This window comes from Myotis myotis, unplaced genomic scaffold (assembly GCF_014108235.1).
Source record: "Myotis myotis isolate mMyoMyo1 unplaced genomic scaffold, mMyoMyo1.p scaffold_m19_p_15, whole genome shotgun sequence".
Taxonomy (NCBI): Eukaryota; Metazoa; Chordata; class Mammalia; order Chiroptera; family Vespertilionidae; genus Myotis; species Myotis myotis.
This window is the reverse complement of record NW_023416319.1, coordinates 7710462-7727632: the sequence shown is the minus strand read 5'-3', so window position 1 is coordinate 7727632 and position 17171 is coordinate 7710462. Positions and strand designations below refer to the sequence as shown.

Sequence of the window (17171 nt, the reverse complement as noted above, 5' to 3'; positions counted from 1 at the left end):
TTCTGCAAAAAATGGAATTTGAATTCTTTCTTTCCTTTCTGGATACTTGTTTTTTCTTTCTTGCCTTTTTGCATTGGCTACTACTGTGGTAACCTGTGAAAAGATGTGGTGAGCCTGTAAATATTCTTGTCTTTTTCCTGATCTTAGAGAGCAAGCCTTCGGTCTTTCATCATTAACTATGATGTGTTTCCTAGATACCTTTATCAGGTTGAGAAAATTCCCTTCTATTTTTGCTTTGCTGAGCATTTTTATCAAGAATTGGTGTTTGTTTATTTCATGTGGTTTTTCTACATCAATTAAGATGATTATAAGGTGTTTCTGTTTTACTTGATTAATATAGCAAATGGTACAACTAGGCATACCACTGTTTTCAATTTGTTAATCACCAGATATAGAACATTGGGATTAGTGCCAGGCTTGGGCTATTATGAAAAATGGTAATATAAACATTTAGACGGTCTTTGTGTAGACATATATTTTCATTTTCCTTGAGTGGATTCTTAGGAGTGGAATTTCCAGATTATATGATAAGCTTATGTTTAACTTTTTAAGAACTGCCAAATGATTTCACCAAAAGGCTCTACCATTTTACATTTTCATATGCAGTTTATAAATGTTTCAGGCTTTCTACATCCCCACCAATACTTCATATTGTCTTTCTGATTATAGCAATTCTAGAGTATATATAGTAGTATCTTGCAGTTTTAATTTGCATTTCTTGTATGACTAATAATTTTGAGCTCTATTTCGTGTTGATGCTTCACACGTTTTGTTAGATTAGTGCAAAATAGTAATTTTATAATACTTCGTTATTTTTTAAGCAGTCTTTTTTAAAATTGCATTTTCTATTAATACTTGACATGAAAATAAAATTTTAGTACATTGATCTGATATTCTAATTTTATCAATTTGTTTGATTTTTAAATGTAGTTAATTATATTGCATGCAAATAAGGACAGTTTTTCCCCCCTCCCTTATCAGTTTTTTAATTTTCTTATTGGAATGGTTGGGATCTCCATTTCAGTAGTGAGTCAAAATGATGGTAGAAGATATTGTGATCAAGTAGAGACTTTGATATAATATATGGAATATTCTCTGTATCTAGTTAAGAAAACTCTTATTTATATTAGTGTGCTTCAGTATTTACTTGTTTATTTTTAATCTTCACCTGAGGATATGCTTTTTGATTTTAGAGAGAGTGGAAGTGAAAGAGAGAGAGAGAGAGAGAGAGAGAGAGAGAGAGAGAGAGAGAGAAAGAGAGAGAGAGAGACATCGATGTGAGAAAGAACATTGATTGGTTGCCTTCCCATTCATGCCTGACCAGGGATTGAACCTGCAGCCTAGGTATGTGCCGGGAATTGATTGGTATATGGGATGGTGCTCCAACCAACTGAGCCACAGTGGCCAGGTACCTTGTTAAATGTGAAGTTGCATTAATGGATTTTCTAATGTTAAACATCTTTTCATTCTGGGGTAAAACAAACATAGTCCTGGCATATTATTTGAAATACCACTAAATATTATTTGTTTATATTTAACTTAGGATTATTTTCAGTATAAATTAATGTAAACTATCTTTTTACATTATGTTTTCTAATGAAATGACTTTAGCTGTAATTTTTTAGTTTTTCTTTTCTCTCTTCAAATTGTATTACTATGGTGTTAGTTTTTAAAAATGAATGAGAAGATTGCTATCTTTTTTAAAACCAGGAATAGTTAAAAATATTACTAAGTGAACCTCCAAGATTAGCTAAATTCCACCAAAATTTCTGGTGGAAATAGTTTTTTTGTTGTTCATCTTATTTATTGCCACATTACAGCATGAAATTTTGGGATTATTCTTTCCACTGATTGTGATTTCTAGTTCATCAGTTTTAAATTTTATCTTTAGTAATTTAAGAAAATTATTGCTGTTTTGCCTACATTTGGTCTAGATTCTCACTGTTCTTTTTAAAATGTTAAAGGAATAGTCACAAAGCGCTAGATGGCAGTCTTGCCATTTCTTAGGAGACCTTTAGAGCTTAATGACATTTGAAAAAAAAATGGTGTTGAAGAAAAAGAAAAGGTCAGTAGTTCTTGTAATGGTGTTAATGAAAACCTTCCTGATCTGAAAGATCAGAGTGAAATTTAAAACGCTGGTCTACCCTATAACACAGAGCAAGTGGATACCATGCGGTGTTGACTTAATTGACAGTAATGTGCCAGCAGTTGTGTCCTGTAGACAGCCTTTGTAGTTTTTAAATGTCAGTTTAAAATAAAAAACTGAATGTATTAGAAATTTGTCATGTCTCACATGGAAAAAAAAAGTTTCTAGCAATAATATCTAATTAAATTGACCCTTGTAAACATTGAATTATGCAGTTTACTCAGCAAATATAGAGAGTAGTGGTCTAAAAGTAATGTAGCTTCTTTTATCCTTAAATGCTTTTTTCTGTTTTCACTACCACTGTATTTAAATACCCAGCTTTTGCTTAGTTGACCCCTGAGCACTATGTGAAACCTGAATCTGGGAACTTCAGTAGCTGGGAAGGCAGATCTTTTACTAATTTCCTTTTTATTGAATTTATTGGGGTGACACTGGTTAAAATTATACAGGCTTCAGGTGCACAGTTCTGCAACACATCATCTGTACACTGTTCTGTGTGTTCACCTCAAGTCAGGTCTCCATTCATCACCATTTATGCCCCCTGTACCCTCCTTCACCTCCCCCCACCTCCCTCTTAACTATAATGTTAATTTAACCAAGAAAACCTTAAACACAAAGTGAAAGACTGGACTATAAAAAGGTTATATAGATGATATGTTTTCAATGATAAGAATCAAGTACAGAAAGTGACTTTCTGCAATCATCTACTCTGTGGCACTAATGCACTGATTCTTTAACTACATGTCATTTCCAACTCCTAACAATTGTGCTTTAGTACATTTCCAAGTAATCAAACATATTTTGGCTTATTTTACCCTTTGAAAGAATACTGTGTTGTTGTTTTTAAAGTTTCTTCTATTAGAGTTTAGGATGCAATTTTGTGATGATGATACACTACCTTTTTAAGAGTAAGGAATTTAATTACTACTTTATATACAGAGATCACCTCTGTTACTCATAGTATCTTAACCTAGTTCATATTTGTATAAAAACAAAATATCCATTTATGTCCCTTAACCCTTTCATTATTATTGATTTACTTAATTTTTATGTCTTGAACTAAAATACATTGTTTATAAGCCCATTATTTATTGGATTTTATTTTTCTATTTTTTTATTTTTAAAAAAATATATTTTATTGATTTTTTACAGAGAGGAATGGAGAGGGACAGAGAGAAACATCGATGAGAGAGAAACATCAATCAGTTGCCTCCTGCACACTCCCTACTGGGTATGTGCCCGCAACCAAGGTACATGCCCTTGACCGGAATCGAACCTGGGACCCTTGAGTCCACAGGCCGACGCTCTATCCACTGAGCCAAACCGGTTAGGGCTATTTTTCTATTTTTGATAAATGAGGTATTTTTTTTCAGTGCATGGGATGACACTCTTAACCAACTCAGCTTACCAGTCAGGGCCTCAATTCTTATTTATGTTAATCAGTATAAAAACATGCTATTTCTTCCAATTTTAAAACAAGATTCTCACCTCTCTTGATCACACTTACTTCTTCTGCTAGTTTTTCATTTCTCTGTGTTTATCGATAATACAACAAATTATTTGAGTTGATTTATACTCATATTTCCTTTTTAAACCATAATAATAAAGTGGCTCATTAAAGCAGTACACACACTTATTCTTAAAATGTTTATTTGTATAAACTTGACATATTTTAAATTTTAATGTTTTATGTTCTGTACCCTATTTAGCTCAGAAGTACAGAGTAAATGCAAGCAATATGGTACATGTTTTAAGTGCCAGGTAATTAATTATTCATTTGTAATACCCTTAAAAATATATGAGCAGGATATTTCAATTGAGGGGAGAAATAGATCATCTACTGTTTAAGTGAAAAATTGCGCAGTTGGCTTCTGGAAGACTTTATTTCCAAGCAGCTTTAAAAGGAGGCATTTTGTGTAGAAGCCTGAACTTTCCTCAATTAATAATTCACATTCACCGAATGGTATTCTTATTAGTCACTTGAAATGAGTAATACTCCTACTGATTTTGCTCTTGGCCAGGCTTATTTTGTTTTAGCCCCGCTGACATTAGGATTGCTCATTACTGTACATAATATACATTGTGCTCTTCTTGTCCTTCCAACTACCCCAAATAGGAATCGAGAAATCAAGTATGAAGCCTCACCGAGAATTTGGTGGGACATACCTGTGCCCGAGGGGTATCGCCCCAAAAGGCAGAGGAGTGTCCAGAGGCCTGGGCACTGCAGCTTTGCCCAGGAATGCGCAGGTGTCCCAAGTCACCCAGACCTGACCTTCTGATAGGCAGCTACTCCTGACTTGTTAATGTTCACTTTCAAGCTAGAAAACCTTAAAGATAATTATGCAGACCTAGTCTTGTAATTAGTTTCAAAGTGTTTAGTGTTTCTTATTGGTGTTTTTCCTTCGTTCTGAGTAGATATCTCTCTCCAGTATTGCAGCCCTACTTCTGAGCCCCTGTCAACGGCAGTTGACTGCTGATCACTACTCTCTATTTGCAGCATTGTATTTGCTTGCCCCCATGCCACTAAACACTGGCGTTCTTCCTGTCTTATAGTTTGCCCTCTCAGTCTCCTCCGTGGGTTCCTTCTGAGGGTTTGATTAGTTCGCAGTGGATGTCTCAGGACTCATCCCTGTTCTCTACACCTGGTGATTCCTCAGCTCCAGAGCCTTAAATCCCATCCAAAATGCTGATAATCTCCAACTTGCTATCCAGTAAACATGCTCTTGAATTCTATTCAACATGTCACTTGCATTTTCAATAACTAAAATCTATGCTCCTATTTATTCCCCAATTCCCAACAGATAAAACCAGGTTCCTTACCCATCTCAGCAAATGCTGATGTTATGCTTGGTCTTGGGTAAAAAAAACAAACAACTTTATCTTTCAAATGCTCCATCCATTTATTTATTCAGCTAATCCTGTTTGTTGTACCTTCCAAATGAATTCCTTGTGTCTGACCTCTTCTCATGACCTCCACTGCTATCATCCTCGCCTCCGTCACCTCTTGCCTATACTCTTGCCACAGCCTCTTGAAAAGAACCCTAGTTAAGGCTTGATCTTTCTTTGAGGTTTCCGTACTTGTTTCCTCTGCCTGGGTTACAGTTTCTCTACTAAACTCCTCGGTTTATTCTCTTACGATCTTTGATTTTCAAATGTTCCTTCTCCAAATTGCAAGCATACTTCCACCCTGACAACGATTTCTGTCGTTTTCACTGATTTGTTATCATCCAAAACATTTATCATTATCAGTTACATACTTAAGTTATTTAATTACTTTTTGATGTCCATCCAATAGAATATAAGTTGCACGAGGACAGAAATTTTTGTCTTTTAGTATTGTATCTCCAGTGCCTAGAACAACACTGGCCCTTGACTTTACCTCTACATTTTATTTTAATTGGGCACGACATGAAAGGTATGGATCCAAAAATAGAAGTCATCTCTATTTAAAATAATTTGAAATATCTTTTTACAGAGTTCGGAGTTACACTATGAGTAATGCTTCACCCTTGCGTAACATGAGAAGCTACACATGACATATAACATTCGACTATTTGACTTTGGTTTCAGCATTATCCATGGACAAAATTAAAATTGTGTACCCCTGTATTCTTTTTTATCAGTTGCTAATGAGAGCCATTTCTGTAGAATAATGTCTACCACAGACTCATTTTACAATCGCTAAAATTACCACAATAATAAAAGAATAAGTAAACTCATTACAGCATGTGATGTACTTTTAGTTAGCTGTTAAAATTCATGTTTTCAAGGAATTTTGATTTTTATTAAAGTAAGATAGCAAAATGTTTGTCTATCATTATATTTACAAAATTTTAACTGGAATAACATGCACCAAAATGTTTTTAATATTCTTACTTTTATATAGTTTTTAAAATGCCTACAGTTTTGGAGAATTTTTATGATGACAACGGAAATAATAATTGGGATTTTTAAGGAATTAGGATTTCTTCCATATCTATAGCTTGCTTTTTGTTGCTTAATGACAATGATTTAGAATTTGCTAATCTTACATGGGCCACTAACAATTAATGATAGTCATTTTCAATACTCATATGTAATATGCTTTCACCTTGTTTATCAAGCACTTTTTAAAATTCCACATCAGGATTGTATTCTTTTCCCCACAGACAGTCTTCTGATCGACTATCAGTTTACCTTCAGCTTATTGCAGGAGGACGATCGCCACCACACTGCCATCAACTTCATAGCAAACCCAGAACAGGTGAGAAGACAACTTAGCTTTTATAAAACAGTTATGTTTATAGGAAGGGATACAGGTTTTTTGTCTTTGTTGATTACAGTTTTACTGTTTAGAATAATCACACTTTGGGGTTTTTTTTTAGAAAGATTAATCCTGTTAAATTTTTCTTTTAATGAAACTTAGGCTCTTGCTGGTTTGGCTCAGTAGACAGAGCATCGACCTGCAGACCAATGGGTCTTGGGTTTGATTCCAGTCAAGGGCACGTACCCTGGTTGCAGGCTCCTCCCAGACCCGTGCCCTGATCGGGGCTCATGCAGGAGGCAGCCAATCCATGTGTTTCTCTCATATGGATGTTTCTCTGTCTTTACCTTTCTCTTCCACTCTCCCTAAAAAGCAATGGAAAAATTTCCTCAGGTGAGGATTAACAAAAAAATAAAAATAAAAACTTAGGTTTCCTTGTGATTTAGAGAACTTGTGAGATAGATATTTCAGATATTGCAAAGAGTTCTACAATTTAAATTATACTGTAATTTTGGGGGGCTTATGGTAGTGTTTGTGTTTATAATTTGCTCTCAAACTGGGAGTAATCTTATTTGAAAATATAACCTTTATATTCAAAATATGCTATATCAAATATATATTTTTTAGTTTTATACACTTAAGTAGTAGATTTTCAATGTCTTTTTTTTCTAAATCTGCCAGGTTATCTGAGATATAGGAATGCTGGCTGGTTTTATTCTTAATCATTTTCATTGAAATATAATTGGCATATTACATTGTGTAAGCTTAAATTGGACAACATGTTGATTTGATATATTTATATATTGCAGTTTGATTATGACCTTTGCATATAGCTAACACCTCTATGGTGTCACGTAATTATCATTTCTTCTTTATGGTAGGGATATTTAAGAGCTAGCCTCTCAGCAGTTTGGGAGTTTATAATACAATATTGTTGTCTACGGTCACTGTGCTGTGCATTAGATCTCTAGGATTTATTTGTCTACTGGTTGGAAGTTTATACCCTTAAACATCCCTCCAGTTCCCTCACCTCATAGCACCTGGAAACCACCATTCTACTCTCTCTTTTATTTTTGACTAGAGGCCCAGTGCATGAATTCATGCACCAGTGGGGTCCCTCGGCCTGGCCTGCCGGATCGGGCTGAAAGTGGCTCTCCGACATCCCCTGAGGGTCCCGGATTAAGAAAGGGTGCAGTCCAGGTCGAGGGACCCCACCTGTGCACGACTGGGGCTGGGGAGGGACGTGGAAGGTTGGCCAACCAGGGAGAGACCACGGAAGGGCTCCTGGCACGTCCGGCCCTTCTCACTCAGTCCCGATCGCCTGGACCCCGGCAGCAAGCTAACCTACCAGTCAGAGCATCTGCCCCTGGTGGTCAGTGCACATCATAGTGACTGGTTGACCAGTCAACTGTCTGCCCCCTGGTGGTCAGTGCACATCATAGTGAGTGGTTGAGCGGCCTTATATCATTAGCATATTACCCTTTGATTGGTTGAACAGCCGACCGGTCGACCAGACACTTAGCATATTAGGCTCTTATTATATAGGATTGTGGCTTTTTTAAGATTTCACATATAAGTTAAGATCATACAGTATTTGTCTTACTCTGTCTGACTTATCTCACTTAGCATAATGGGATGCTAGCTTCTTTAACCAACTTACTGCATCAGTGATGGGGGAAATCTCATGGTTGTGACTCTTCCCTTAGTCTTGCAGAGCCACGCTGACCTCAGTAAACTACTCCCTCCTTTCCCTATGGTTGTGCCCTGAATGGCCAGGATGTTGGTGGCATATTGCATTCCCCTCCCTTCTTCCTCAGGGAGAAGTTTCTGGGTCATGTGCCTTCTCTCAGTCTCACAGAGTCCCATTGGCCATAATGAGCTGCACACCCTTTTCCCTTTGGCAGTCCACAGAAAATCTAGGATGATGGATGCATGCTCCCTTCCTCTCCCTCCCTCTTGGGGAGAAGTCTCAGGGTTGTGCACCTTTTCCCGCTCTTTACTGCATAATGTTGGCTGCACTGAGCCACCCACACTGTGCTTGTTCTCTCAAACTCTGGGTGAAGGGAGACAGAAACAGGTCCTTTGGGTTGTGCCATGAAAGGCCAAGGATATTGATGTATGGTGCATTCTCTTTTTTCCCCTGATGGGGAATTTATAGGCTGAGGTGATGGCTCTGAGGGTGAGCTGTGCTGGCCTGGGGGAGGGACTTATGTGGGTAAAGTGAAATTGCTCCCCTTACCCATTATAATGTGGCAATTCTTGGTTTGTATTCATATTTGTTACTGCAACTTCTTAACTGGATTTTGGTCCTCTTGCAAAGGTATTTTGGTCCACATATCATTGCTCAATGGGTGTTTTTGTGGGGATGAGGGCCTGGACTTCTTATCCTGCCATCTTGCCGATGTTACCCTCTGTCTCATGTGTATTCTTATTACATATTTATCCATCTGATTAAATCCATATCTTGTGTTCTAATAGTTTTTCAATTTTTTTTTTTTTAAATTGGTGAAACCTCAAAATACTTTCTGTCATTTGCTAGCTTTTTTCCTTTAAGATAGCTTATAGGACTTGTCAGCAAATAATATAACTTCTTAAATTTTTCTTTTCTAGTGAAATAGGATCTCTCCTTCCAAAAAATTACAACAGTTCATTTTATGTGACTCTTTATTCTTTAGATTTTAAGGAATGCCTATAATCTTGGGAATATATTTAAAGTTTTGACTTTTAAATAAGGATTTTTAAAAATGATTTTTCCAAGTGTAACCCTTTTTTCACTGTTTTCTTTTAAAGACATTAATAGAATGTCATATACTCTATTTATCAGTCTGATAAGAACGTTTTTATATTGTTATAATCACCATGGACTTCTTTTCTGTTGTGGCAATGTATGCATAAAGTAAAATTTATCATCCCAGCCATTTTTAAGTGTAAAATGTGGTGGCATTAAGTTCATTTACAGTGTTGTGCAAACATCACCATTTTCCATCACCAACATTTTTCATCATTTCAAACATAATCTCTTTATCCATTAAGCAATAACTCAACATTCCTTCCTACCTCCAGCCCTTGGTAACCTTTATTTCACTTTCTGTCTCTATGAATCTGTGTATTCTAGCTATATGTGTAATCATACAATATTTGTCTTTTTGTGTCTGACTTATTTCACTTAGCATAATGTTTCGAAAGTTGATCCATGTTTCAGCATGTATGAGAATTTCATTCTTTACCATTGACTTCTTAAATACTTAGTAGTAATTCCAAACTTGTAGAGATCTTTGGGAATATAAAAAATTTAATGTTGCTCCAGCTGGTGTGGCTCAGTGATTGAGCATCGACCTATGAGCCAGGAGGTCCTGGATCTATTCCCGGTTGGGGCACATGCCTGGGTTGTGGGCTTGACACCCAGTTGGGGGGGCCTGCAGGAGGCAGCCGATCAATGATTCTCTCTCATCATGGATGTTTCTATCTCTCCCTCTCCCTTCCTCTCTGAGATCAATAAAAATATATTTAAAAAGTTTTAATGTAAGTGGGGCATCCAGCTCAAAATGTAGACATGAATGATAATCCTCTTCAGTATTATGCATAGTGTCATACACAGAGGTTCAAAGTAGCTGTCATTCTAGTTTACTTCTCTCTTGACTATGCTCTCCTCCTGCAGTTTCCAGTAATTCTTGAGTGCTTCCAAATGGCCCAGCTTTCGGTTTTACCTTCTGCTGTCTTGTCCCATTGAAGCCGATAGCCTAGACACATGTTATTTGAAAGGATGCTGAACTATCATGAAAGGTGCCACACAGGATGCTTATAACATTATTATATATAATTTATAATTATCATCTAGAGTTAAAGAGTTATCCAACTTGGAACAATTTCTGAAATTAATGTGAATAATCAGGGCTTCCTGCTTATCCTTCAAAAATCAACAATAAAAATATATACCTTAATTATTTATGCATTTTGTACATTTAGACAATAGGTTTATTTTTAACTCACTATGCATCACTTCTTTTTTCTTTTTAAATTCTTTATTGTTTAAAGTATTACATAAGTCTCCTTTTTCCCTCATTGACCTCTCCCCACCCGCCCCCACCCCTCAGCACATGCCCGCACCCCCCTATTGCTTGTATCCATTGGTTATGCTCATATGCATGCATATGAGTCCTTTAGCTGCTCTCTAACGGCCCCCCTCCCCTACCATTTGCCTCTGGGTCTGTTTATGTTCATCAGTTTATGTTGTTCATTATATTCCACAAATGAGTGAGATCATGTGATATTTATCTTTCTCGGACTGGCTTATTTTGCTTAGCATAATGTTCTCCAGTTCCATCCATGCTATTGCAAATGGTAAGAATTCCTCCTCTTTTTTTTTTTTTATAGCAGCATAGTATTTTATTGTGTAGATGTACCACAGTTTTCTAATCCACTCATCAGCAGATGGGCACTCAAGCTGTTTCCAAATCTTAGCTATTATAAATTGTGCTGCTATGAACCTAGGGGTGCATATATCCTTTCTCATGGGTGTTTCTTTTTTCTTGGGATATATATTCATAGAAGTGGGATTACTGGGTCAAATAGAAGTTCCATTTTTAATTTTTTGAGGAAACTATGCATCACTTATAACCAGTGCTTTTATGTCAACAATTTCTGGAGTAGTTTCCTATGTGACATGATCTTCCCTGTCTTATCCACATATAACCAGCACTGTTTTACTTTCTTTCTCCCCTTCCCTTCCACTCTCTAAAAATCAATGAAAGAATATCCTCAGGTGAGGATTAACAACAACAAAAAAGTAACTATATTTGAAATACTTCATTGTAATAAAAAAAAACCAACTCCTTCTCAGATGTTGGCAGGTATGCCCCTTTTCTGAGTCCCTTGGTGAAGATGAAGAAAGAGAAGAAAAGAAGACATCTATGTCATCAGCCCTAAGAATATCCACAATACTGCCATTATCAGCTTTATGGTCTGAAACCAGGCTGATTTTTTTTTTTAGAATTTCTCTTATTTGGTGTTTATAAGAAACTCTTCAGGGAGGTCTTCCTATCTCCATTTTGGAGATAAGAAAACTGATTTTCAGGAAGGACAAGTAGCTTTTCCTAAGTAAATCTATATGTATGTTAAAGAGCTAAGATTTAAACCCAAGATCATCTGATTTGATAACATTACTGTTCATTAATTCATTTCATTGCTTCATGAACATGATTTAATGAATAGAACCAGTACTTGGTTTTTAGGACTGGTCAATTAATTATGGTGACCTAAATCTATAAAATTCTATAAAATTAGTATCAAATATGTTTCTTCTTTTCATTTATGAGTTTTTGTTAATATAACATTATGTTGGAATGGCTGTTCCTTATCACAGCTGAACAACATAATGTGTTGGTCAGCCCTATCTGCATTCTGACATAAAGCATTTTGCATTTATTACTAGAGTCATCAGTAGAGGCATTCTCTTGAACCAGTCAACTGTTTTCACTCATATTATCAAAGAGATAGCTAGGTTTCAAGAAGTTGGACAGTTTTGTTGTACATGTTGTGGGAGGTATCTTAACAGCTTATCAATAGAGCTTAATGAGTTAACTTCCTTCTTACATTCACAGCCATTTTTTAGTATGACTGGTGGATAATGCAGTATCCTTCTGAAATACTATATCTGTTGAAACTCCCAGGCTCTATTTTTATTAGATTTATTTGAATTCTCAGATGCTATCTCTACAGCATTCATGAGCACCCCCCTGGAAAATCTGTATGGCAGTCATTCAACCTCATTCATTACATTTACTTTTACATGCTTTTTGGAGATGACTATTCTTTTTGAATCTCTATTTTCTTCTTGGAAACTATGAAGAGAATGTCCTCTGATAGTTACGGGACATTAATAATAGTTCTTCATAGAGGTCCAGCTATCCCTCTATCTTATGGCACTCATTAAGAGTAAATGTTATTTTGAGGTAAAAAATAAAATTGGATCTTAGTGTATCTTTTAAATGGGATGACTGTCACACATCATCCAGCAGCCTTTGCCTTTTATTGCTTCTTCTTTCTACATTTATCCATCAAGAAAGGGCTATGAATTTCAGTCAGTTTCCCCTTATAGCTGTTACATCACATATGGGGAGCTTAACTTGCTTACATACTTGTTTCTCTAGGATTTGCTCAGGAAATTGGAGATATATTTTCTATTGGCTTACCTGCTTTATCCAATTTAGAAAAAAGTAGTCATACTAAGGAAGTTATTTATGTCTTTTCTAGTAGCCAGGTCTCATGTAACAGTACAGCTTTTTTTTTTTTTTTAAATATATTTTTTTATTGATTGCAGAGAGGAAGGGAGAGGGAGAGATAAAAATATCAGTGATGAGAGAGAATCATTGATTACCTGCCTTCTGCACGCCCCACACTGGGGATTGAGCTGGCAGTCGGGACAAGTGTCCTTGACCGGAATCAAACCCGGGACCTTTCAGTCTGCAGGCCGATGTTCTATCAACTGAGCCAAACTGGCTAAGGCAGCAGTATAGCTTTTCGTATAGGTCTTTGTATATTTATAACACAGCACAACACACAATATCTGAAGCTAAACTTATGCAGTACCACTATCATCCTCTGCATTTATGCAGAACTAAATAGTTATAATCATATGTATTTTCTGTTCCTCATCTCTTGGAGTAAGATAACAAATAACATTTAAATGAATCTTTTAGGCATTTGTTTCCTCGAAATTAAATGGAAAGGATCTATACTCCACTAGTGAGTGACAGGAAGAAAACAGGTTGACTGACAAATTCTTCAGTGTTCTTCTGTACAGAGGTTTAAAATGATGTGATCTCCTTTTTTTTTTGTCCAATGTGGTTAATCACTTTTACCTGAAAGTTTTCATTTACCTAGTTTAAGTATTTTTAACTAAAGTGTGTATAATAACAGAATATACACCTATCAAGAAGCCTTTCAACAAAATAATATCATATTGCTGTAAAAGTTTTGGGCTAATTAATCCTGTATCATTTAAATATTAACTACAGAGAAGCAAAGAAAGTTAAAGTACAAATATTGAATGATAGCAGCCTCTGGCTTACATATAGACGGCCTGATTTTAGTAGAGAAGATAAATGGGAATCTTCAACCTACCTTTGACTCTATCACCTAAAGAGTTGTAATTGGCATCTACACTTACTCAGTTGAATATTGTCATAATGTATAGAATTTGAAAACAATAGAATAGACATAATTAAACATTGAACATATCTAGCTACTATAATTTGATTTTTTTAACCTTAATATTTTCTTTTTTGGTAGTCTAACAAAAACTTGGATATTTCGATTAATGCCTCAAACAACTTTAATCTCAACATTACATGGTCAGTTGGTTCAACAGGTAAGAGAATTTTGTTGCCATGTATCTTTCACACCTGATTCTGTGTGGAAGGTGTTCTAACATGACCTTTTACTATTAATTTAAATAATTGAAATTAGAATAATACTATATGCCCAATCACTGTGCTGTTTCAAGTAAAAATAATAAGTAGCATTAATAATAAATATTATTTGCTAACATTCCCCCTTATTCAATTAAAATTAGATAGGGAACAAATACTGTACATAACTTAATTTTTTTAAAATGGCACTATGATTTTAATTAAGGCATATTACTGTTTTAATAACTAAAGAGACTGAGATTTCAATGATTTGATTCACCATTGAAACTATAAATTTAATTATTAACCTTAAGTTGATATAAAACAATGAAATTCTTCTGTGAATGCTGATGAATTAACAACTTATCTGTTACTTTCAAATTTAGAAAACTATCCCCCTAATCCTTGTCAGCCTTGGTGCTGAGAGAGGGTTAAAAACAAAACCTGTATGTAATACGTCTTTCAGCACAAGCTTTATAATTAAATTGTTGACTTTTAAAAAATATAACTAAGTACAAATCTGGATGTTGGATTTTGAGAGAGTATGCTAACTTTTTAATATATTTATATCGTAAGAAATTCTGTTGCATTTTATTTTCTGTATCAAAGATATACTGTTGTATAAAAGTACTGGAAACTTCTTTTAAAAGAAAATATTGCATATTTGATTTCTGAAAATTAGGTCATTATGCTATTTTAATATGTAAGATCATGGAAACAGAATTCAAGAGTGATTAGATCTTTGGCATTCCAGAATCTATAATACATGTGTAACAAATGAGAAATTCAGGCAAACATATAGACATTTTGTTACATTAGTGCAAACATATAATAAAATCTTGACACCATGAGTTTCATTAATTAATAATTTACGACTTGTACTGTTAATTTGAACTTTACGTCTGTACAGTAAACTAGCTCTACATGAGTGTTAATTTTGTCAATAAAAAAATAAATATATAGAACTCTCTAGTCACTATAGAACACTGATTTTATTGTGCAATAAATTACTTGTCACTTTCAGATTTCCAGAACCAAATGTCAGAAATTTTTATTTATCAGGTTGGAAGATGGAGCTCAAGAAAATGCACATTTTTAAAAAAGATTTTTAAATTATTATTTTTAATTTTTTAATTTTTATTTTTTTAGAGAGTGGAAGGGAAAGGGAGAGAGAGAAACATCGATGTGAGAGCAAATATCAATTGGCTGTCTCCTGTAACTGCCCCACCAGTGTTCGAGCCCAAAGCCTGGGCATGTGCCCTGACCTGGAACCGGCAACCTTTCCGTGCCTGGGAAGATGCCCAACCAACTGAGCCACACCTGCCCGGGTGTGAAAATGCTACATTTCTAAAAGCTTCCAAGACAATTTGGCATAATGATAAGTAAGAAATATTCAAGTGTTCAGCATACTAATTGTAATTATTTTTACTTTTAGTTAAGTCGAGGGCTTGATAAGATTGTTGGAAATGCTTTATTTTATCCGTGGCCTATGTGGCTCAGTTAGTTAGAGTGTCATCCTGTGCACAGAAGGGTCGTGAGTCTGATTCCTGGTCAGGGCTCATACCCAGATTGTGGGTTGCATCCCTGACAGGTTGCTTATGGGAGGCAACCAATCGATACTTCTTGTGTATCTCTCTCACATCGATGTTTCTTTCTCTCTTTCTCTCTCTTTCTCTCCCCTCCTCTCTCTCTCTCTCTAGAATCAATGAAAAACATATCCTCAGGTGAGGATTAAAAAAAAATGCTTTATTTCATTTGATTAGTTTTAGTAAATATTTATTGAATACCGAATATTTGTTTAACTGATTGAGCATTTAGCTCATATTTTAAATTATAGCCTTCTTCCAATTTATTCAAATTAGTGATGTTTCAGTTTGTGGTAAAACAAATAAATTGATTTTCCCTCATTTTTTAATTTAATTGAGACTTCTGAAATATGGCCTGATTTATTTTGAAATTTTCTGTGGAGTAGTAAGTAGCAAGAACTCAGTGCCTGGAGCCATATGTACCTGAGTTCCAAAGAGGGACTTCCCTTTCAGTAGCTCTGTACTTGAGACAAGCGCCTAGTGCATAACACCTAATCAGTGGTATGATTTTTGAAAATAACTTTATCCTAAATCTGTTTTGTTATATTTATGGCAAATATTATTGTTTTTCTTTTGTCACTCTAGATTGTAAGCATGAGTTTATTTTGATAAATATGTACTTATAAGTATAGTTATAAAAAGAAGTATAATATATTTTTAAGTTTATAAAGATCTGTTTTCTAATATGAATTATTTAAATTTTTTATTGTTATTTACATTTTAGCTGGAACAATATCTGGAGAGGAGACCCCTATAGTTTCCAAGACTAATGTAAAGGAATACAGAGATAGTTTTTCCTATGAAAAGTTTAACTTTAGAAGCAATCCTAACATTACATTCTATGTGTACGTCAGCAACTTTTCCTGGCCTATTAAAATACAGGTAAGTGTTAAAATAGTATTCAGTCTAGTGAATATTGAGTATTTTCATTAGAAAAAGAATGTGGTTTCTTTCAAGGTGATAATATAGATGGATTTCTATGTTTTGAACAATATAAGAAAAAGGCTACACAAATGTTTGTGATTAATATCTCTATAAAAAGTCCATAAAATAATTTTGACTCTATCAAAGAATGTACTAATTTTTAATGAAATTATATTCTAAAAAAGCATCAAACTTGAAATAATGAGATTCTTCAGGTTTTATGATTAATTGTATACTCTGAGGTTTAAATAAACATTCTTTTCTTACAATACCACTTGAAATTATTTGCTGTGTTTAGTAACCTCATTTTTGCTTTATTATACACTGAACATAATTTAAATCTTCACTAAAACTTAAGCATTAGCAGAACTTAACAGTTAGTTCTCTCAGACCCACTGCCTCTTATTGTTGATATCTTTATCTCTGCTATTTATGTGTTGTAGGTTCATTTTTATTGTGTTCAGCAATAGACTGCTAACAGCTTTAGATTTATTGCTAGGAAATATTTAGGATGCTTTATCTTGAAATGTTCATGGTTTGAGTTCTTAATTTATGCTTTTATGAGAGTAAAGTAAGTCTATACTTTGTAATGTTGGGATTTGTTCATTTATTCATTATTTTATGACTGTTTGATTTGATTGAATTCAAATTAGTTTATTGAATAGCTCATATGTGCCAAGTCCTGCACTAAGTCTGTTTCAAAATCTTTTAAAAATTTACAGATTATTCCTTCTTCTTTTATATTAATAAATGACAACTTATGATCTGTGACTACAAATGTTTGCATGTGTTATTTATATTAATTTGTGTTTTGTGAGAGGACCGAGTAATTTTTAAAAATCATGTTTCTTGGAAAAATCTTT

The 17171-nt window shown here is 34.7% G+C and overlaps 1 protein-coding gene across 7 annotated transcripts in view; it reads left to right on the top strand.

Moving 5' to 3' along the window:
- Positions 1-17171, top strand: part of ATRNL1 (attractin like 1) — a 453022-nt gene that overhangs the window by 139131 nt on the left and 296720 nt on the right. For 4 of the 7 annotated variants that reach the window (XR_004972105.1, XM_036335871.1, XM_036335869.1 and 1 more), the window contains 4 exons: positions 6295-6389; positions 13680-13758; positions 15499-15522; positions 16109-16266. Coding sequence is in view for 4 of the 7 variants with exons in the window: in XM_036335871.1 (XP_036191764.1) it covers positions 6295-6389; positions 13680-13758; positions 15499-15522; positions 16109-16266 (356 nt within the window). In the remaining 3 variants the exon portion in view is untranslated. Of the gene's footprint in view, positions 1-3855; positions 3908-6294; positions 6390-13679; positions 13759-15498; positions 15523-16108; positions 16267-17171 lie in introns of those variants that run through there. The other 3 variants (XR_004972106.1, XR_004972107.1, XM_036335870.1) reach the window with 3 other exon arrangements.